The 22,067-nt window shown below is 51.5% G+C and overlaps 1 protein-coding gene across 2 annotated transcripts; it reads right to left on the bottom strand.

Annotated features, from left to right (window-relative positions):
* Positions 1–3,729: 3,729 nt before the first annotated feature.
* Positions 3,730–21,672, bottom strand: LOC103615273 (putative neutral ceramidase C). 2 transcript variants are annotated; one of them, XM_008633293.2, is made up of 21 exons: positions 21,604–21,672; positions 20,464–20,600; positions 18,875–18,963; positions 18,345–18,494; positions 17,680–17,856; positions 17,185–17,312; positions 16,552–16,629; positions 15,992–16,112; positions 15,154–15,279; positions 14,756–14,842; positions 12,369–12,473; positions 12,186–12,267; positions 11,625–11,740; positions 9,900–9,994; positions 9,014–9,053; positions 8,102–8,197; positions 7,538–7,633; positions 6,783–6,932; positions 5,963–6,022; positions 5,323–5,411; positions 3,730–4,254 (listed from the first exon to the last, which is right to left on the bottom strand). In XM_008633293.2, the coding sequence occupies exons 2-21, from the start codon at positions 20,588–20,590 to the stop codon at positions 4,065–4,067; spliced, it is 2,202 nt and encodes a 733-aa protein (XP_008631515.1). In that variant the 5' UTR covers positions 20,591–20,600; positions 21,604–21,672; the 3' UTR covers positions 3,730–4,064. The 2 variants fall into 2 exon arrangements, with proteins under 2 accessions (XP_008631515.1, XP_017589263.1); XM_017733774.1 differs by lacking the exon at positions 21,604–21,672 and adding an exon at positions 21,245–21,331.
* Between the last annotated feature and the right edge of the window lie 395 nt (positions 21,673–22,067).

Genomic DNA, 22,067 nt, shown 5'->3' on the forward strand with positions numbered 1-22,067 from the left:
GCCTCAGTCCTTTTATACATCTGTGGTAAACAGGAGCACGCTTTGCTCCGGAGGGATCGATCCCAGGGCACCCAGGCAGGGTCACAAGCTGTTCAGGAGCGTTTTCTATGTGCACTTTGGTGACCCTCGCCAAGCACACGCAGCAGAAAATCAGCGGTTTTGTACTTTTGCACTTCCAAGTGAAAAATCAAGGGATTGGCCTCTTTTCCCAGCACCTCTTCGGTCAGTAATTCTTCACCCGTCAGTGCTGCAGGAACTGGGTTTGCTGTGAATTTCTTACAGTGGTAAATGCTCCTTACCTGATCCCAGTGGAGGTTTTTTGGGGGTTGTTTCGATAGTGAGACAACACCGTGCAAAAATAAAGGGTAAATGGGGAGATCTGTGATTTAGGGCTGTGAGGGGTTGGCCCCACCTTGAGAAGAGCCTGTTGCCAGGTCACCAACAGGTAAATTTTTTTAAGATGGGGCCCTGCTCCTTGGAAGACCATCACAATTAAATGACTGAGAAACAGCAATTCCTGGGATGAGGGGCTCTGGGTTTGCACCTTTCCAGAGAGATCCTGAGCCCAGGAAATGGGGGGAAGCTCTGGTACCTTGCTACTGATGACCCGACACCTCCCTGCCACTCCAAAAGAGGTTTTGCCAAAATAGCTCGACATTGTTCTTCCAAAGAGGTCAGCTGTACTCTGGGCTCCAGCAGCTCTGCCAACTCTATTATTTTCCCTCATTAGCTCTTCCCGCTGTCCTGCTTTCATTTCCTCTGAAACCAGGGCAATGGAGAATTTGCTTTTGTGCTGTAACGTTTCCCCCCATCGCACAACCGAGATCCCCTCTTTGCTCGGCAGCAGCTGGCTGGTCAGTTTTGGAGAGCAAGGATGATCTTCCAAGGAATCTCAAACCCACAGCCCAACTCAAAGAGAACATTATTTCCCGTTTGTAAGGATGTGGGCTCCCAGCGGAGAGCAAGACAAAGCCAAAAACCATGTCCACCCTCCACCAACGAGTCTAAGACGAGTTTGAGGTGTAAGTGATGAGATCAATGCCCAGAAAAATCAGCAGATGGCCTCATCTTTGGCTGCTGGCAAGGCAAGAGGTACAAAAACTGCATTTTCCATCTCCCTCCTTCCAGCCAGCGCTTTCCTGGAGGTCTCTACGACACAGGGCCTCTCATCTGAGGTGCAGAGCGAGAATGAAACATCTCTGAGGGTGACACAGCTCTGTGGTTGGAGCTGGCCAGACCCTGGAACATCCAACAGGGAAGCTCCCACGGTCCCACTCAAACCCTGCCAGTCCATGGGACAGTGTGACTTTCCAAGGAATCTGCTTTACCTTGGAGCTTTCATGGCTCCATTTTTCCAGTTTATCTCCCAGGGACCATCTCATTTAAACTCATCTCTCCATCCACATACCTACCTGGATTTCCCTTTTTTGGGAAAAAAAAAAACCCCAAACCAAACGACCTTTGAAGGTGACACCCTGGTCAGAGGTCACCAGTCCCTGCTGGTCACTGACTGGGGGTCAGCCTGGTCATGGTGCTCTGATGGGATGTTCCTTTCTTCCAAGGGCTGGAAATTGCTGTGTGCCCCAAAATCTCAGTCTTGGCTAAAATTCCAGTTCTCAGCTGTGCTTTTTTAAGTGCTGGTGGGGGCTGAGACAACCCAACCCCTGTCTTTTGGGGATGCTTGGGGTGGGCTGCTCTCTCCCTGGACACCTCAAACTCCTCTGCGTGCCCGGAAATTCATCCTGGCCTGGCTCCAGCTCTCCACGGGATTGTGCCCATCCAGATTTGGGGTTGTTTAAGGAATAAACTTTGAAAGAGTGCCATTCCTTGGTCCCCAGCCCCACCTCGTGTATATACGACCCTGGCTGTGGAGACGTTAAAAACCAGAGAGCTGCAGATAGGCTGCACACAAATACCCTCTGTGGGATGCTGGAAAAAGCCCCAGACACCCACAGGGTCCAAGAAACCCCAAATCCTGCATCAAAGCCTGGAGACAGCAGAGGATTCTCCCCTTTCCCCGCAGCACCTCGGGTCAGATCCCAGTTTAGCACTCCTAGTACTGCTGGTAAATCGGGAAGGGACAGGAAGCGCAGGAGGGAGGCTGTGGCGTGCTCGAGTCCTGCACAGGAGCTCAGCCTGTGCACACGAGTTTCCCGAGTTCGCAGCAGTTTATATCCCACGACAACAAAAATAAAACAGAGGTGGAATTCTGCCCCTCTCCCCAGCACGTAGCAGGGCACAAATGGCTCCACGTCGAGGGAGAGCAGCCCGGGAGAGGGACGAGCAACTGTGGGGAGTAGTGAGTGCTATATTTAACAGTTGGCGAGGTGCCCAAATTCCTGAAAAATTCTCTTTTCCCTAGGCTTTGGCTCGAGCTCGTTCTCGTGTAAAACAGCACTGGCACCTAGTGGCTGCTGGATCCAGGCACAGCATCCCAAAAAAGCGTGCAGGGACCAGGGAGGGGCTGCTGGCCACTGCCTGACGACAGCCACGCTGCTGTCAAAGGGCAATGAAAATCAAGGGCGTGTCTCCTAGAGAATTTTCCAGACACAAAGTATTATGAAAAGTCACCCCCAAAACGGCCCCAAAACGTCAAAATCCTGTTCCCACTGGTGCCAGCCCAATAAACACGAGGTGTTTCACGAGGGGACCTGCTCTGGGCCACGGGGGGCTCTCCAGACACCCTAATTCTGGTTTTCGACACTTCCTCTCCCGTGGGACCCCCCAGCTTCCTAAAAACTCTCCTTTGGGGTCAGACGTTCATGGTTTAGAGGATAAATCATTAACTGTGCAATTCCACTTGGCTTGCTTAAACGCGTCCTGTACTGCTGAAGACCCCCACTGTCAGTGGGGTGGCTGGGGGAGTTTTTAGGACAGGACATCAGGGGCATCTCCAGGGAGTTGATTCTTTCAAAGCTCTCTCTTTTTCCTGACTCAATATTGCAACTGCTTCGAGCTCCTCCGGATGGGGATCTCTGAGACTGATTGCAGCTGGTTGGAAATGAATAATTCATCCTCTCCTGCTGATTTTAAAGAGAGGCAAAATTATCTGATTGATGATTCTCTGAAGAATTAAGGAGATTGCATACAAAATTGGTACACATTATTGCAGCTTATTAAACATTTACAGTTGTTTAGCTGTCGGGCCCTACAAGAACCCTAAATCCAGACCTGAAATATGTTTTCTTCTCCCAGTGGCCCCCAGCTTTACCACTTGCAGGGGTCAGAAGAGATTTAGGGACTCTGGAGCTGTCCCTACTTATGGCAGCCCATGGCAGTGCTGGTGGGAGGCAGCTCAGGAGGCACCTGCCACCAAGACTGGGTCAGGGTGGTAATGGTTTTGTCCAGGCAGCTCTGAAACCCTCCTGGAAAGATCCTCTGCATTCCTGGGGACTTTTCTGTGGTGAAACCCTTTCAGCCAACAGGTTTGGGCACCGTCCTTGTACCCTACAATGGTGCCTTCATTCTGTGCTTGGAGGAACTCGCATGTGGGTTGAAGAGGGATCACAAACCCTTCTGATGACCCACCTGTAGGTGACTCTGGGTGGCCCTTCATCCAGCCAGAGCCTGCTGGCCTTGGGTCCTTCCTGATGCTCCAACAAAGCAGGCTGGGACCTGTTCGGAGCTGCCTCACCCACAGCTTTAACTCATAAATTCAATTCTTACTGATTTCTATCTGATTCCCTCTGGGAGAGCCTATTCACCATCAATAGGCGCCGGTTTAGCGACTAAAGAAGAAATTACATCTTTTATTACAATAAGAATCAGCTGCAACCAGGTCTGGCCAGGACAGGACCCACTTGACTGAGGAGGACACCTGAGGAGACTGAATTGCAGGGAAAAGCCAAAATTTTCCAGGAAGCTGAGCTTTGCACAGCAAAGGCTGACCAGCAGCACTCAAGGGGCAGCAGTGATGTCCAGAGCCACAAAAAGCCCTCCTAGAACACCGTGGAATCACCTGGAGTTGGAGGGGACCCACAGGAACCATCCAAGCCCAACTCCTGCACAGCCCAGCTATCAAATCTACTGCTCAAGGAGACCATTCCTTTAGGGAATGGCATCAGCTATGGGACTGTGATTTGAAATGCTGAGGATGAGCCTTCAAATGGCACCGTGACGGTGCGAAAGAGGGACACCTTCTTCTTGTAGTGCCCGAAGTAGCGCAGCCGGTACGTGCCCGGCTCCGTGCCAGCCGGGATGTGCCACTCAATGGTCACGTTGCTCTGGCCACGGGATCCCTTGCTCCAGTAAAACCTGGAAAACAGGCCCAAAACTGCAGTCAGCAAGGAAATCCACTTTGCATCGGAGCTCACTACGTGCCATGAGATGAGGGGACTGCAGGTAAGGGTAGTTTAAGAGCTTCTTTTAACCTCTCCTTTCTTTTAACCTTCAATTTCTTTTAACCTTCAATTTCTTTTAACCTTCCCTCATACATTTAGGCTATCAGGGCAGCAGCCAAGCAAACCAAACTGGGCAGGGCTGAAAAGTATCTGGGAACACAGGGAAAAAAGTCACTGGTCCCGTTTGTAGACAGAGAATATTTGTACCAATGTGTACCACCTCTGAGAGCAACATTTGCCAGCTCAGCGCTCCCTGTGCAGGGGCAGAGCTAAACCAAGAGGGTGAATATTCACTAAAATCACCAAGTCTGTAATTACTGAGCTCAGGACTTCTGGCACCCATTACCGCATCAACAGCCCGTTTCCTTTCACAGACTCCATGTGCAAAAGCCTTTCTGCTCAACCCCAGATCTCCACAGAGAATGCTCAGCCTCCCAACTCCACACATCATCTGGGCACGAGGGGTTTTTCAGCTGGCTCTGAGGGAGATGATGAAGATTAGCCTGCAGCTCTGAGAGGTGACACCAGCCTTGCTGCTCCAAGGATATTTTTCCTGAAGGCTGACATCTGTACCCTTAACTTTTCTTTCTTCCAAACAGTTTAAAATTGTCGTCTGTTTGTGCTGCATGATAAATCTGGCCAGTTTTTCCCTGGGAGTCTCTCCTGGTTTCTGTTTGGCTTCCTCTTCTTCCTCACGGTGTGACAGATGGGTGGATATGGGCTAGGAGCAAGCTGGACCACAAACCTTCTGTAATTCTTGTCTTTCCCAAATTTACAAGCCTCCATTCCAGATTCTGGAGCCAAGGAAAACACCAGCTTTGCCAGATTAACCCCCCAAACATAGGCTGATCCTTGCCTAGAGAGCATCACCTGCAGGGCCAAGACCAGCCTGGGGTTGGGAGCTCTGGAATGAAGCCCTTCAGGTTAGACTGGAATGACTCTCTGGAGTCTGTGGGATGGGGAAATTGCTCAGGGCACCCACCTGGTGTCCCAGGAGGCGTCATTCAGCACCACACGCCAGCTGCTGGAAATGTTGGAGTATCTCTCCACTGTCAGGAAGTTATGCTCAGTCTGGAATAAAAACACCAGAGTTGGGCAGACACTGAAGGAGCAGGCACGTCCCCACCTTCTGTGGCACTTCAAACCAGGGAAGGGACTGTGCTTCCTCATGCTTTACTGGCACATGTGGGAATTACTGGCAAAAATGTTATCTTTTACTGCCGAATTTAGGCTGGTAAATGATGCGAAGGATTTATCTATAATAAGAGAGTGGGCAGCGACAATGTCTGTGCAAGGTGAGTGATGGGATGAATTAAGAGCTTTTGTAATTTCCTTTGTTTTGTTAAAATGAAGCAGCAGGCTGATAGGATGGAAATTAAAGACCAGCTTTGCCCTGGACACCGACAAACAGTGGCTGGCTCAACACACAGCATGGGCCAACTTCAATAACATAAGCATATCATAAACAATCCAAATTCAATTCTTTGCCCCAAAAGCTTTCTGGTGGTGTGAATTCCCAAAGCACATATCTGCCTCTGGTCTCCCAGCAAAGTGAGGAAACCCTGCCCAAACATCCATTAATCCCAACCACCCCAACTCCAGCATCATTCCATCAGGTTTACCGCGTTCTCTGCAGAGTTCCTGGGGTTTGCACCCACAAAAGTCACTTCAGCAACTTCTCTCTGGGGGTGGAAATTGAGATTTGTATTAAAGGCTGAGCAGCACATTAAAAGCATCCTTTGAAGAGGCAGTTTGATGTTTTTAGGGGGTGGGTTGGTTTTGTGGTGTTTTGTTGTGCTTGGGTGGTTGTTGCTGTTTTAAATTATTTATGATTTCACTTGTTGCAAGAGCAGTGGACAGTTTATGCTTTGAACTGGTGTCCTGGGCCTTGCCATTCCACTTGTCCTGCTCGCTGCACAAGCTCCGCCACTGCACGTAGAAAAGGGAGGAAATAAGGGAGATTTTTCAGAATGCCTCCCTGTGCCTCACTGCTGGAGATAGCAATGAGAGGAAAGCCCTTGCTCTGAACATCTTATCTAAATGCTGAGCATAGAAAACAGAACCATTTCTGACATTTTGATTTCATTTCATCTACGTTCCACAGCAGAGGCATCAAAGGTGACCTGACTGCTGCTTGTAAAGAATCGCTGTACAACATTTGCCTACTTAATCAACTGCTATTTCCTTTTGAAGCAGAAGGGGAAACCTGCTTTGTGCTGAACGAAGGGGTTTTATTTTTCCCTATATTTATCCGTTTTATTCCCATTCAGCACAGCACCGTTGGCATGGGAATGCTCTGTCCCTGCCTTCTCCACTGTGCCCACCAGAGAGATGAGACCTGTTTGTTCTGAGGGCACCACGACCCACAGACCTGTGGGGTGAGGGGTAGGAGTTTACAGGCGATTTCCCAAACAGGTTTTAGTGACTCCCTGGAGCCCTCACCTCTTGATACTCTGGTCTCACTTCTTCCAGCACATCCCCAAAAGTTTTACCGGCCGGCGCGTTCTCGGCGCTGAGGGAAGGCAGCAGGGTCACACTGGTTACGTTGAAAAGTGGGGGCTCTGGACCACGGGGCAAATCCTGAGTGGCATTCTGGGAGAGGAAAGATGAGCTCGTTAAACAGCCACAGGGATAACCAGGATTCCCTGAGGAAGCACAGCACCGCTCCGGCCCCACCTCCCAGCCCTGCTTGCACAGATTGTAGGAATAATAAAGTCAGAGGGAAAGCGAAGCTCAGGATCTCCGTCTGTGCTCTGCCTGCAGGACCAATCCCTGCAGGACACCTGCTGCCCTGCTGCTGGGCTCTCCTAAATCCAGCCCCTAGAACATGCCGGGATATTCCTGCCCACAGCTCCTGCCTATTCACATGGCCACAGTGACAATGGGCACGGCCAGGTACAGCAAAAACGTAGCAGATTTTTGTTTTCCTTTGGTAGAAAAGCAGCAACTTCGGGCCATGCTGGAAGGTTGGAGGTACTGATTTCCTCCACTCTGAGCTGCAAAACGCCCAGAATTTTTCAAGTGGTGTGAGACCCCTGTTACAGGAGTTATTTTCGTACCATGTAGTGTTTCTCAAAGTGGTTTCTGAAGAGAACGGAGAGGACAGCACCTGTGTGGCCTCACTGAGGAGCAGCCACGGCCACTGACAGGGTTTAGGGGTCCCCAGCAGCCTGTGGCATGTAGGAAATGCTGCTTACCAGAGCGATAGCCTTGGCCAGGCCCCTGAAGAGCTGGATGTAAGCAGAAAGGGTGTGCGGCCCATAAATGGTGGAGGCAGCCTCGTACCGCTGAACCTGGGAAGGACAGATTCGGGAAAGGAGGGTTGGGAGGGCTCCTGAGGGGTGTGTACTCCCCACCCTGCCCAGCTGAGGATCAGCAGTGGGGTTATTTACTCCCTTTCTGATAAGGACTCAGCCCCAACCACTTGCCAAAGTATTTCTGCTGCGATTTCAGGTTACTCCTTGTTCTCCAGCCTGTTGCAAACAGGGAGGGCCTGTTTGCTCTTCCAGTTATCACAGTTTTTACCCTCTTTGCTCTTCCAATTACCACAGTTTTTACCCTCTTTTAAAGGATCATGATGCAGCTTGCCTCCCCCTCCAACTTTTTGGGGTGGGATTCTTCCAACCTTCCCTCCCAGTTCTCCCTGCCCATTTTCGTGGCAAAGAACTCCAAACACAACATAATTTCACATGAACTATCAGCCTGTGTAGCCCAAAGCTGAACTCAGTTAGACAGATTCAATCCACAACTTTAACACTTACCTGGTACTCCTCATAGGTGGTGATGTAGTGGGTGTAGACATTGCACAGGCCTGCAATCACAATGTTCATCCCTGGTGTCCCATGGGAATCAAATTCCTAAGGAAGGAAATAAAACCCTTACCTTGAAACAACTGCTTAATGCATGGCTATACTGTTATTGTTATTATTAATATTAATATTATTATAGCAATATTGTTATTATTGTTATGGCCATTGGCATGATTATTATTGTTGTTGTTATTATTATACTTTTTTTTAATATTTTTATTTGCCAGGACAGGATAGAAAGTTATAGTGGGAAGGGATGCTCAGGAATGCAAACCTACAAGTGCAATTTGCCTTTCTTAACGTCTCATGTTCACTCCCCAAAGAAAAACGAGGACAAATGACCTCACATTCCAGTAAATCTAGGGGTTTTCTGGAAGCTGATGTCTGTATACTCCTAAAAATCAGGGACATAAGCGTGAGAAAGGCTCAGTGAATTGTGGAGACAGCATCTGGGACTGGGATTTTATTCAGGCTGCAGCCAGGATGTGTCAATCAAATGGAAAAAATACTTTTGCCTTTTCTTTTTTCACAATTGTTCTCATGTTGTGAACTCCTGGTAGGGATTAAGGAGCTGAACCCCTCCATCCCAGAGCCAAATTCTTGCTGGCATCAGTTGTGCCTGGATCCCTGGGGAATTGGCTTAATGGATTGAAACCTGATCAGGTGGGGATGTTGGGAGGATATTCATTTCTCCTGCCTTCCAGGAAGCACGTGGAAAATCTGTCTGAAGCAAGTGGGAGAAGGAAACATCTGTGGGACACAAGCCCCGTGAGCCCAGCTGGGAGGGGACGAGGGAAACCCGGGAGGCTGAAGAAAGGAGAAGTTCCAGAGGTGAAGGACGCTGGGGAAACCTCAGCAACTCACACTTTTAACAGCTTCCCGCAGCCTGCGTCCAGACATGGTCCTAGGGCATGGAGGGAACAACGTCAGGCTCCAGAAATCATGGAATCCCAGGATCCCTGAGGCTGGAAAAGCCCTCCCAGCCCATGGAGTCCAAGCTGTGCCCGATGCCCACCTTGTCCCCAGCCCAGAGCACTGAGTGCCACCTCCAGCCCTTCCTTGGACACCTCCAGGCATGGGCACTCCAAAGCTCCCTGGGCAGCCCCTGCCAAGGCCTGAGCACCCTTTCCATGCAGAAAGTCCTGCTGCTGTCCAAGCTGAGCCTGCCCTGGCCCAGCCTGAGGCCGTTTCCCCTTGTCCTGTCCCTGTTCCCTGCCAGCAGAGCCCGACCCCCTCCAGAGTTGTGGAGAGCAGGGATCTAAAGCAGGAATTGCTGGCTGGAGTTGCAGCACACACCAGAAATTCCCACAGCACCTCCAGCACTGCCCAACATCCCTTAAGGCTTCTGCACAAGTTCAACCAAAACACCTCAAAACATTTCACAGCCATCACCATAGCCAGGGAGGGGCTGGAGGCACCCCAGGGCTGGGTAGGAACTAAAAGGTAACAGAGATAAATCATTATCCTATTTAAATTTGTATCATTGTACCATCAACAGCCAGTGAAATTCTCCATTATGGTGTTTGTGGTACCAAGACCAGAATCAAAGTTAACAAATTCCTTTGGTTTCCTGAAAACTGCATTTTGTAGCAAAGGATTCAGGAAGCCTGTGTGCATCTCAATCATTCCCAGGGTGAGTTTGGGGGCAATTTTGAGCCTACCCAACTTTCTAGCTGCAGGCAGATCTGTTTCAGGAGGTTTGAATGAAATTCAGCTGCAATAAGTAGAGCAAGACCCAAGGAATACACACGTGAACTCCCCGGGAACAGCAAGGATTGCCAGGGATCCGATGGCAGCGATCTGCACGTCCACGATGTCCGGGTGCCAGGGGTGGGGCCAGGTCATCTGAGGGGGAGGAAAAAGTGCATAGAAATACTCTGGTTTAGTAGGAAAAACACAGCTGAGGTGTTTTCCTTCCTACAGTCATCAAGCAGGCAAATAAATTCAGTTTGTGAAGTTTATTTGTAGATGCAATTGAATTGATTTGTGAGAAGGTGTTTTACCTTCATGTGATGTCTGACCGTAGGAGTCACATAAGGCATATGTAAATACAACGGGTAAGGCAAAAAAAAAAAACCCTAAATAAGGTATTGCCAGAGGGGCAGCTTTAGGCAAAATGGGTAAAGAAGGTCAGAGCAGCACCTAGAAACCCCTCACCTACATGGAAAAAGGATAGAAGTGGGATTGACAGGGAGATGAAAAATCCCACTCCAGCGAGCCAAAAAAAGGGGCTTTTTTCTGGGGAGCAATTTCCTGGGGGCAAAACATGAATGACAAAAGCTTGTGAAGCTCATCAGGAGCAGGAGGCCTGCCAGAGCATCCCTAAAATGTGCTAAATCGTAAGAATGAAGTGTCATTTCCTCTCAGTAGCACCATCCTGCGCGGAGGAGGAGGCTGGGAGGAGCTGGGGGCTCTTGTGGGGAGAGCTGAGGTGAGGAGCTGATTGAACACCAAGCGACAGCAGGGAAGCTTTTAAGGAGGCTGGTGAATGGAGTAACCATGAATTTCCTCTCCAGATGGCCTCACCTGAGTGCTCTAGAGAGCCCTGGACATGATCCCTCTGCACGGCGGCGCGTTTGCCTCAGGGCCAAGGGAGCATCAGGAGCAGGGGAAAGGGGCAGCAATTCCCATCTGGAGTTGGGGAGAGCTCGGGAAGAGCAAAGGCCAAGGCACGCCCCGAGCATGGGGATGGGCTGAGATCGATGGAGCAGCAGCTCTGCAGGGCGCTGGGGAACAGCCCTTCCCTGGATGAGCAGGGCATCCCCGGCACAGGCGTCCCCATCCCTGCTGGCTGCCCCTGCTCCTCGGAACATGCCCTGAGCAGCTGCTGGTCCTGCTGGGAGCGGGATCTGCTGGAGGCCCTCACCCCAGGGCACGTACAGCAAATCCCTGCTGTTGTGACAAGAAGAGTTTCCAAAAGACCCCAAAATGAATCACTGCATTTTGTGGGACCTGTCTGTCCTGCGGAAAGAGGGAAGGTCCTTTCCTGGATTAAGGTAGGAACCGAACGGAAAATGCACGCAGAGCTATAGAGAGCTGAGCAGCAGCAGAGCGGAATCAGAGGCTGCTGGGAGGCTACGCCGAGCTCCACACACTGGCAGCCACCCCTCACCCCCTGCATTTTCCCTGTGCCTCCGCTCAGGGCTGCTTCACAGGCAGAGACTTAGGCCAGGATGGATTTCAGTGGGGCTTTTCTGGCCCTAGTGAGAGCAGCGGGTGTGGTTTCTCCTCCTGGAGAGAGAGGATAACTCCCACCTCTCTCGTTCTGATGGGAGCTAATGACAGCACTTAATCCTTGCTTTCTCTTACCGTGCCTTCAGAGCCCATGCAGCCTGTGCTCCCTCCCTGTTCGTCACCTGACACCGCCTGTAGCTCCCCAACAACCCCGTGAGGGATGGGATCTGTGAGGATTGCTGATGCCAGCCCAGATCAGTGATCCCTGCGCTCCCCAGGGCACACACGACTGTGTCCTTACCTCTCCCGTGCTGAAGAGGATGGGCTTGGGTTTGTGGCAGGCTTTGGTTTCATTCGACGGCTCTCCCAGCAGCTGGTCCCGGATTTGATCCCAAAACGGGTCCCCTTCTACTGAGCCTGGAGGGGGAAACCTCTTTCAACCCTGTTCCTCAGCTGCCCCAGCAGCTCTCAGACAGACACTCCCCGCTCCCAGTTCCCAGGGGTGGGATATTTCCCAGTGGGCTCCGACCACCTCCCTTTCCTGGGGTGGTTTGAAGGGCTGAGCTTCAGCCCAGCTCAGCTCCATCCTGGCAGCCTTTGGGTAACAGGAACAAATGAGCAGGAGAGTCCCAAACCAGCTCTTTCTTCTCCCTACTCCCCATCCATCCCCTTACTCTCCTTCCTCCAGGGCATGGCCATATCCTTTTCCCAAAGCTCTCTGATGGACACAGACAAACCTGCGAAGGGGTTTCCTCCACCTTCCTAACAACCATCCCTTTGGGTGCTGTTCCAGTCTGTCTGGGGGATGCCCAGTGCCTGCCCTGTTCGTACAAAGCCACGTTGAGATCTGCCCCCACATTACCTTGGGTGAAGTTGAAAGCCCCCACTCCGTCAATAGTCCCCGCAGCAAAGCTGTGCCCCAAGGCTGGCTTACAGGTTTTAACCTAGATCAGAAGCAGGGAGGAAAGGGAAGAAGAGAGAAAACCCAGTTCCCCTGGGTGTGGCAGGGCTGCTGTGGGATTAGGGCATTTCCTCCCGCTCTCACCGTGTGGGTGGCGTTGAGCTCCACGGACACATTGCTCATGTTCACCCACTGGTGGGCTGAGCTCAGGGGTCCTGTCACCTCCTGGGAGGCCTTTTCATACAGCTCCTGAGGGACACACCAGGTGGGAAAAAATCCTTGAGGGACAAGCAATCAGGAACCCAACTGTGCTGAGGAACAGCCATATGGATCATCTCCTCATTCCACCTTCCCAGAGCCTCTTCCAGGTGTTGAAGCAGATCTGTATTTCCCAAGTCCCTTTGTTTCTGTCACCCCGAGTTCTGCAAGCTCTCCCTGTCCCACAGAGGGAGGACACTTTTCTTTCACAGCTGAAACATGCCACTTCCTTCTCCTGGTTGCCACCTCTTGGCATTTCTCACACCTTGGACTGAGCAGAAAAATGTTTTCTGTGAGAAAGGAGTGCTTGGCTGTAGTCACTGCAGGTGTTGGGACTCTACCATGGATTTACTACACCCCTGACAGCTGAGGGTATTTACTACACACACTCAGCCCTTCAGGGAACAGTTTTCCATGCTCAGGTTGGTACACGGGAAGTGCTGCCAGAAGCTTTGCAGGTTTAATGACACTCCTGGAAGGAACTGAGGGCACAGCCTTTGAAGGCCAGGAGTCTGAGGTGTTAGAGACAACAGCAGTGCTTGATGCACACACCAGGACATTTGGACAGGGGACAGAGGCACGATCAGCCTGGAGTGACTTGAGGGCAGAGCCTCTGAAACGGTGACGAAGGGAAATGCCACCAGCAGGCCTCCTGCTCTTCCTCCTCTGCTGGACACACTCCGGTTCCTGCAAGCTGCTGCCCCTGAAACGCTGCCAGAAGCTCTCCTTGCACTCACTGCTCTCACACCGTGCTGGAGGGCAACCAGCAAATCCAACCCCGGCTGGCTTAGAGCCCGCAGGTGATAAAAGGGAGCCCGTAGGGCCAAGGGAATGCAGGGCCCCGGAAATGCAGGGCCCAGCAGAGCAAGGGGAGCAGCCTCTGCGGGGGTTTCGGCCACGCATTTTACCTCCCATTTGTGTCAGTTTGGGAATGGGATGCCAAATAGGCTCACAAGTGGTGTGTGGTGGTGCCTCTGAGCTCTTCCAGGAGGATTTTTCCCATCATGATGCCTTTGAGATGAATGGGAGGGAGGGGGAGAGGGTAAGGTGGGGACATCCTCTTTGTATCCCAGAGAGGAATATTGGGATTAAAACCCCAAACCAATGTTTTCATACCACGACAGCTTCAATGATGGATCTAAATAAAAGTATGTGTTGTCCAGGCTAAATTCAGGTGTCTAATCAGATCTGTTACACCAGAGGAGATTTTTCACTACCCGAAGGATTTCCTACACTGTCCTAAGCCTAACAAATTCCAGGCTCCGAGGTGCTCTTGACTGCAGTAGATAGAGACATCAACAGCTGCTTGCAGAGCTCATTTACCCATTAAAAACAAAACTAAGAGACTTGAGAGTAATTTAAATCTACAGACATTCACCAAAACAGGTACAAGATAGTGAGAATATAGAATATAAAATATAAAATATAAAACATAGAATATAAAATATAGAATATGGAATATAGACTATAGGGTACAGAATATAGAATAGAAAACAGAATGTAGAATATAGAATATTTTACAGAATGTAAAATATAAGAATATAGAGTATAGAATATAGAATATAAAATATGGAATATAGAATATAGAATGAAGAATATAGAATATAGAGTATAGAATATAGAATATAGAATACAGAATGTAGAATACAGAATATAGAATATAGAATATAGAGTATAGAATATAGAGTATAGAATGTAGAACATAGAATATCGAATATAGAATATAAAATATGGAATATGGAATATAGAATATAGAGTGTAGAATATAGAATATTGAATATAGAATATAGAATATAGAGTATAGAGTATAGAATGTAGAATATAGAATATAGAATATTGAATATAGAATACAGAATATAGAGTATATAGAATGTAGAATATAGAATATAGAATATAGTATATAAAATACAGAATATAGTATATAGAATATATAGAATATAGAATGTAGAATATTGAATATAGTATATAAAATATAGAATATAGAATATGGAGTATAGAGTATAGAGTATAGAATATAGAATGTAGAATATTGAATATAGTATATAAAATATAGAATATAGAATATGGAGTATAGAGTATAGAGTATAGAATATAGAATGTAGAATATTGAATATAGAATATAGAATATAGAGTCACACTCACCCCATGTAGAATATAGAACACAGAATATGGAATACCCTGAGGGAAGGGACCCACAAGGCTCACCAAGCTGCTTAAACGAGCAGGAATTCCTGTGGCAGCAGCACCCCCACGCACTCCGGAATATCCCTTACCTTTGCTTTCAGGAAGATGTTCTGCCCTATAATCCTGGTGCTCTCAAACATGTCACTCCCGGGCCCCTTGGCCATGCACATCGCTGCCTGCGGGGAAATCCGTCAGGTGGTCAGCGAGCACGGAGAGCAGGTGGCACTGCCAGGTGGCTGCCAGACTCTGGCAACTGAGGGCTTCTTGCAGGCCACAGCAAAATCAGCCATGGGGTTACTACACTCAAGACAAATTGGGGATGAATAACCGGAAAACTGGGGGTGTGAGGGAAAAAGGTCAGCAAGTTCCTGGAAGGGGCACCCAGAAGCGCCTGAAAAGAGGTGATTCTTTAGTGTCAGTGCCCTCCCCATGCACAGTGGTCAACCCCAGGGCCCCGTGGAAGGCGGGACAGGCGGGTCACACTCACCCCTCCGATGGGACAGATGCTCTGGGGGTTGTCACACGACTCGCCCGTGTTGACGCAGAACGGGCCCCGCGTGTTGGGGGACACATCCCCCAGGTTGGATGAGGCAAAGGCGGCCACAAAGGAGCCCTGCCGAGGCCAGAGGAGCATTTCAGCGCCTTGCAGGGGCAGCTGCAAAGCTCCTGTGCAGCTCTCCCTGCAGCTGCTGTCACCCTGCGCCACGCTGCTTTATTCCCGGAGTCACCGAGGGCACTGCAGCGGGGCTTTAGGCACATCCCAAGGGCTGGGCAGGAAGAGCAAGGGAGAACTGGATGCACATGATGCCATTTCAGGGAGAACTTCACAGCACTCTGGTGTGTAGACCGTGTTTCCTCCTCCCCCTCTTCCACCTCAGCTCCTCCCGGCTCAGTGTCCCCAGCTTCGCATGTTGCTGACCAGATGTGAATGGGTCACACTGTAGCACCTTGCACAGGATTTGGTTTTCCTTCCAGGCTTTCACCATGACTGATTTACAGGGTGAGAGCTATTGGAGCTGACTGCAGGGACACTTTCCAGGTTGTTCAAGGCTTGAACGCTTCCAGGGATGGGGCAACCCCGACCTCCCCGGTTTTTAACAGTTGAATTTAAAAAAACGTGAGTTATTCTTAAAGTCTGAATAACCGCCACCGACTACTAGTTTGGGAAGTCAAGAATACACCTTCCCATTTCCCTTCTGTAGAGGAAGAGAGGAAATAAACCAAAGCATTGCCCTCAGTGCGTGTGTTTGTGTGTTTGCCCTGCTGTCCCACCTCACCCCTCCCTGTCCCAGCCCGGCTTCACCCGTTCCTGGGAGCACTCCCACCTCTCCAGGGAGCGCTCCCTTGTTCTTCTCCTGCTCGAACAGGTAGGAGGCGTAGCCCACGTTGTCGCTGTTCACCAGGTGGTTGGAGTTGTTCATGCTCACCGGGTGCACGGCAAACCAGCTGGGGAGGGGTCGCAAGGCACACACAGAAAAGGCTTTCCTCACTCTGTGCAGTGGCAATTGGCTCGTTCAATCTTATGTGTTTGTGGGAATTTTCTTTGGGAGAATGCAGCTGGAGACCCGTGGTGCTGAGGGATGGATTAGCAAGGGCAGAGTGCTCCCATCCTCTCCCGTCCTAGCCAGGAGGGCTCATGGCTGTAACAATCCAGGCCTTGAGGCCACAAGAATTTGTCACTGTCCTTATCAGGGCTGCCAAGAGCTCCTTCAGACCTGGACTGGCTCTTTCACTAACCCAGAGAATTTTATTTTTCAGGGATTTTTATATTCAAGGGAACAAGGAGGAGTCAGTGAGGTAAAAAAGGGGGGAAAATGGAACATCTCCATTCTGACAAAAAATAATGAGGGTGTGGAGGAAAACCTGCCGCCCTGGTGATCAGTACCTGATAAGGCCTAGCTCGTGTCCATCCTCATCTGCCATCTTCAGCACCACCATTTCTTTATCCGTGTTGGATGAATACCTGCATGGGAACAAAGCAGGGAAATCTCATCAGAGCCAGGGCCGTGGTCATGCTCTGCATTGCTCCACCAGCTTAAATCCCCACTAAGCTGAGCAAGGACATGAAAAGGTCATTCCAGGTGTTACCCAAGCACAGCGAGGGCTTAGAGAAGCGCCTGACACCAGCTGGGAAGGTGAGGGAGGAGCTGTGGCTGTCACCGTGCTCAGGCACTGCTCCTCCAGGCAATGGACATAGCACAGATTCATGCACCAAGGATGGCACTTTGGTGCCCTCTGACTCTTGGTTTTCTAAATAAAGCACAAGGTCACTTCCTTGACCAGTTCCTCATGCTTGGAGAGGGCAGCCACAGCTTTCAAGGCCTGTCTTTGCAGTTAGTTTTTGGGGAGGCGCACACCCAAGTGCCCTCAGTGGCCACAGCACCATTCATTCTGCCACAGTCCTGGCTCCAAGTTTTTGGCACTCCTGAGGCGACCAGAAGCAGCAGCTGTGAGATGGCTGGGATGTGGAGGGGTTCTCTACAGGGCTCTGTTTCCCCCCTGCCTGGGGAGGTTTTACCTGCTCCGCTCGGAAGCTGGGTTCTTGAGGTAGGAGAAGGGGCTGCGGTTGATCTGGCTGTTTTCTACGGTGCCTCTGTTTATAAAGAGCCTTCCTTTCCTCATGCTGTTGTGGGCAATCTCTATGCTCTGCAAAGCAGCAAGACACAGAGTATCAGGCTGCCAGGCACATGTGAGGTTATCTAGAAAAACCCTTTCTTCCCCCTGCTGTCCATCCCCAACCCTTTCTTGGAATTTGGGGGTGCTTGTCTGTTCATTTGTTTGGGATTTTTTCTTAACCCAGCTAAAATTCCGGAAAATGCTGATAACCTTTTCAAAGTACCCATGGCTGTCTCTGAAGAAAGGATCCAAAGCTCCTGCTGTTTGAGCTGCTGTCACCAGCAAACACAAGCCCACCTCCACGCGTGTGTCGGGCTGTGCCGTGCGGACGTGCCACCCCAAACACCACAGCCAGAGCTGTGTTAGGCGCCCACACGCTGGGCTGGGTGACACTGACCTTCACAATGCCATTGACCATGGAGCTGAGGGCTGGCCTGACGAGCCCCTTGCTGGTGATCCAGAACAGGGTGTACTGGAAGTAGCCTCCAGGCCCCGAGTGCGTGTGGGTGCCGCTGAGGATGACGTTGTCCTGCCGGTACAGCTCCCCGTACTTGCTCTGCAGCTGCTTCAGCACCTGGGAGGAAGGGGGTGCTCCTGAAAAACCCCTTCTCCTGCCCAAAGGCTGCAGAGATTTGTGCCAGCCCTTGCAAAAACCCCAACCATCCATCCCCCTCCTCACGCTCCTCTTTCTGCCTGGCACAACAAGGAGGCTGTGGCTGTTGGCCTGGCAGGAGCCCCAAAGTAGGAGTATCTGGGAGAAGACCTCTATATCCAACTTGAAGGGAATCCCAGACCATTCCAGGAGCCCCCAGCTCTCCAGCATGCCCCTCCCTCCTCTGCTGCACTTCAGACAACGTATTAGTGATTCCAATGAACTCCTGGTAATTTTTCCGCTAAGAGAAGCGTGAGCAAAGCCCAGCCTCATGTGCTGAGGAGTCCAAAGCTCTTCCGCAGCAGAGACACAGCACCTCCCCAAGGAAATCCCAAAGGAAGCAACCAGCGTGCTGCCATGCTCCATAGGGATCACTGCAAGCGCCCAGCCCCTCCTTTCCAGCCCCGTACCTCCAGCCTCAGTCTCTGGGACACCATTCCGATGTCGGCGCTGACGAACACGACCCGTTTGGAGTCCTCGAGGTCTGCCACGATGAAGGCTCGGCTGTAGAGGCGCGAGAGGAGCCCCCCACCCACCTGGTCGGGGTTGGCGTATCCCATCTGCAAGAGAGGAGCTCCACCATAAATACTGAGCCTTTTATCCCCCTGCGTGCATTTTCCTGAGTAGGTTTGCCTGGGGGCCAGAGGACTCATTCGACAACTCCGAGCTGCAGCTCTGTCTTGCCCCGCAATTCTGACAATCATGGAATGGTGGGGGCTGGAGGGCCCTTAAACCCATCTCGTTCCAACCCCCTGCCACGGGCAGGGACACCTCCCACTGTCCCGGGTTGCTCCAAGCCTCAAAGAAACTTCACCTAAGGTTTGAAGGGGGCACACGTTTGGCAAGGCAGAGGCTCTGAACCAAAAATCCTGCAAAAAATACTCACAGAGGATGAAAAATCAGTATCTCCCCAACCCCAGGAGGAATTTCCCCAACTCACCAGAGGGACTTGTGCCACAGGGCCCGTGCAGTCAGCTCTGCCAACACCCACCAAGTACCGTGCTGCTTCTACAACGTCATTTTTGGAATCTGCAGGAACCATAAAGGGCAGATCAGCGGCACAGCAGCGAGCAGAATCGGGGGCAGGAGAGGCCAGAGAGCTCTGGCCAAGTGCTCTGCGTGGATCTCCAGCTGGCCATCAGCGTGCTGAGGCTGGGAAGGCCTCTGGGGTGGCAAAGGGTGGAGCAGGCATGAAGAACCAGGCAGGGAGCTCTCCAGAGGGGTGGCTGGGCTGTGCCACATGGGGGTGATGCACAGCGAGGGGGAGACCAGCCCAGCGCTCCCAGTTAGACTCTCCAAGCCCACCAGCACCACGCAGGAACCAGCTCCAAGGGCTGTTTCACACAGACAATTCAGCTCAGCAGGGGTAAGAACGAGGGGATGGCGTGTCAGGAGCTACTGGGGAGGGACTGGGGAAGAGAGAAGGGCACATCCAGCACATCCTGTGTCCAGTGCTGGTGCCCTGGTCCTCCCCAAAAAAATCCCAGCAGAGCCAGCTGAAGGTCAGAGGAGGGAAAGCAGCTCTGGGGAGTGATTTCCAGGCAAATGGTGAGGAAAAGTTCTCCCAAAGGAGGTCACGTCTCACCCCAGCCACCAGGAAGGTGCAGAAATCCTTCCAGGATGGACAAAGCCGTGGAAGAAAAGCCATCGAGGGCTACCAAATCATAATAAATCAGAAGGATTGTCTGCATCTCAGGAAATCCCAGAGCCAGAAATCACTGGGGGCTGAGATAACACTGTGAGAAAATATTAAATATTTCTGTGTGCTCGCTGTGTTCCCACAGCCCTCCCCAGGCAGCTGCTGCGGCCCAAGGCAGGGCTTTGGGATCTGGGGATGCTCCGTCTTCCCACCAGCCTGGCCTTTCCTGGGCTCTCACTCGAAACAGAGGAGAAGGGAAACACTCACACTGACATTATTTAAAGTGGCGCCAGTCAACTGAGCCACCCTCCTCCTCCTCCTCCTCCTTCTCCTCCTCCTCCTCCTCCTCCTCCTCCTGCCCCAAGAGTTCCAACACAGGGGAGAATCACCCTTGACGTGTTATAGCCTAAGCACATGAAGCTTTTAGTCCCAAATGTGAACTCCTCCAGTCTGAGCCCGAACTTCAGAGGCCGGGAGGTGCCACTGCTGGGACGTGGAGTCCAGCTCCCGACCCCCTCCCACCCTGGGCCTGGGGTGGGCTTGGAGGCATCAGTGGGCTGTGATGGGGCTGTGAAACCCCTGGGTAGAGCCCCGGGAGCGAGGGGCTGCCAGGGCCCTTTGAAGCAGGCAGAGAGAGGGAGGGGAGGATGGGAGGAGGGGATGGATCCCTGCAGCCACCCTCACCCCATGCCTGGGCCGTGCATCCACGCCCCGAGAGCTGCTGGTGGGACCCCCTGCTCCTGCTGCTCTGGCTGGGCAAAGGACCACGGGCAGAGTGCTGGTGGCAGCTTAGCAGTGGCCTGGGGACCTCAGCCTGTCCCCTTTCATCTCAATCCTGCCCTGGGCACCCCCTGGGACAGGGGGAGGGAGGCTGAGGTGGCTCCACTTGCCATCGGTGTCTTTGGTGAGGAAGTGCAGGACCAGCAGCACCACGGTCAGGGCGATCATCAGCACCAGGCACACGATCAGGATCACCTCCAGCCGGGAGAAGGAGCACCTGGACCTCTTTCCACACATGGTGGGGGCTCTGTGGGTGCAGGACGGAGCCTCTGTGGGTGCAGGTACATCCCAGTGTGGGGCACAGCCCAGCCAGAGCACACACCCCACCCTCAGAGAGCTGCTTGTGGGCCCAGCCTGCTGTCAGAGATGGCAGCAGCCCAGAGAAGGATGGGAAGCAGAGATTTATTTTTCATCTTAAGACAGCAAAAACGTGTCTCCTGCTGGCAGCAACCACTCCCCATCACCAGGCCTGACAGGACAGGGAGAGCGCCTGAATTCCCGACCCCGCGCTTCCCAGGGCATTTTGCTCACCCTTCTGAAGAGATCCTGGAATAAACCCCACAGTATTCCACCAGATGCTGTGCTCTCTGAGTGGCTGAAGGAGATGCTGCAGCTCAGAGCACGCCAGAAGAGAATGCTGTCACCATAATAAACATCAATCCAGGAAACTCGGCTTCAAGGTCCCTCCCAACCCACCCCACTCTGTGAGTCTGGGATTATTCTGGGATTATTCTGGGGTTAGAAAGTGAAGAATGAGGCAGAGCCTCTGGTTGTCCTGGCAGTTACATTGGCCAGCTCTGGTGAAGCTCCTGGCTCCAGGCTATTCCTCACAGGGAATGCACCCTGGAAACAATGAACCCGCAGGAAACAACTGCTGCAATGAGCACTTACGGTCCTGGAAAGGTGGCAGTGAGAAACAGCAGCAGCAGAGAGCCAGGTGGTCACTTAGACTTGCTCTAGGGGACCTCTCTTATCAGCTCCTTTTGCTACAGCACTCATGGTCAGGGCTGAATTTCACAGAGCAAAGATTTTATTGGCAGCAAATCCTTCCTGCCCCTTTCATTCCCTGAGCGTGGCATTGGCTGCCAGGCAGCCTGAGCTGTGCAGATGATCCCAGCAGCAGCCTGAAACACATCAGCACCACACACCCACACACTTCTCATCCTCCAGCTGATTAAACTGCCCTGATAACACGGGGAGATACAAACACCGATCCTATGGGACCCCAGGGGGAACTCCAGCGGCCTTACCTGAGTTCCCTCACCTGTCCCAGCGGCTCCCAGCTCAAGACCTGCTCCAGGCTGGAAAGTTCAGCTGGAAAGTTCTTGCTGAGTAACCCCATGAGTCAAGCGTGGCACAAGATAAGGAGAAACCAATCAATAGTTTTACTCCCTCAGGGAGGCGAGGGAAGGTTTTTCCCTGGTGTGTTTATGTTAAGCTGCAGACAGCATCTCCCTCTCCCAAAGTAACCTGTCCAGGACTGCCCTGCTCAGCTCTGGTGCCCGAGGAATTCAGGAAGGGGCTCTTTTTCCTCCCCTTTGCCTCATCACAGCTTGACCAGCCTGTGGAAGGGTGGCTGCCCCCCATCTGGATGTGACTCCTAATGCTCATGGAATTTCAGTCCTCAGGGTTTCCACGCTCTGCTAGAAGAATTTGAGAGCAGGATTGTATTTTAAGTGTAAAATACTTTTTATTAACGTATTTCTATTTATTT

This window comes from Corvus brachyrhynchos, unplaced genomic scaffold, assembly GCF_000691975.1.
Source record: "Corvus brachyrhynchos isolate BGI_N302 unplaced genomic scaffold, ASM69197v1 scaffold334, whole genome shotgun sequence".
NCBI lineage: Eukaryota > Metazoa > Chordata > Aves > Passeriformes > Corvidae > Corvus > Corvus brachyrhynchos.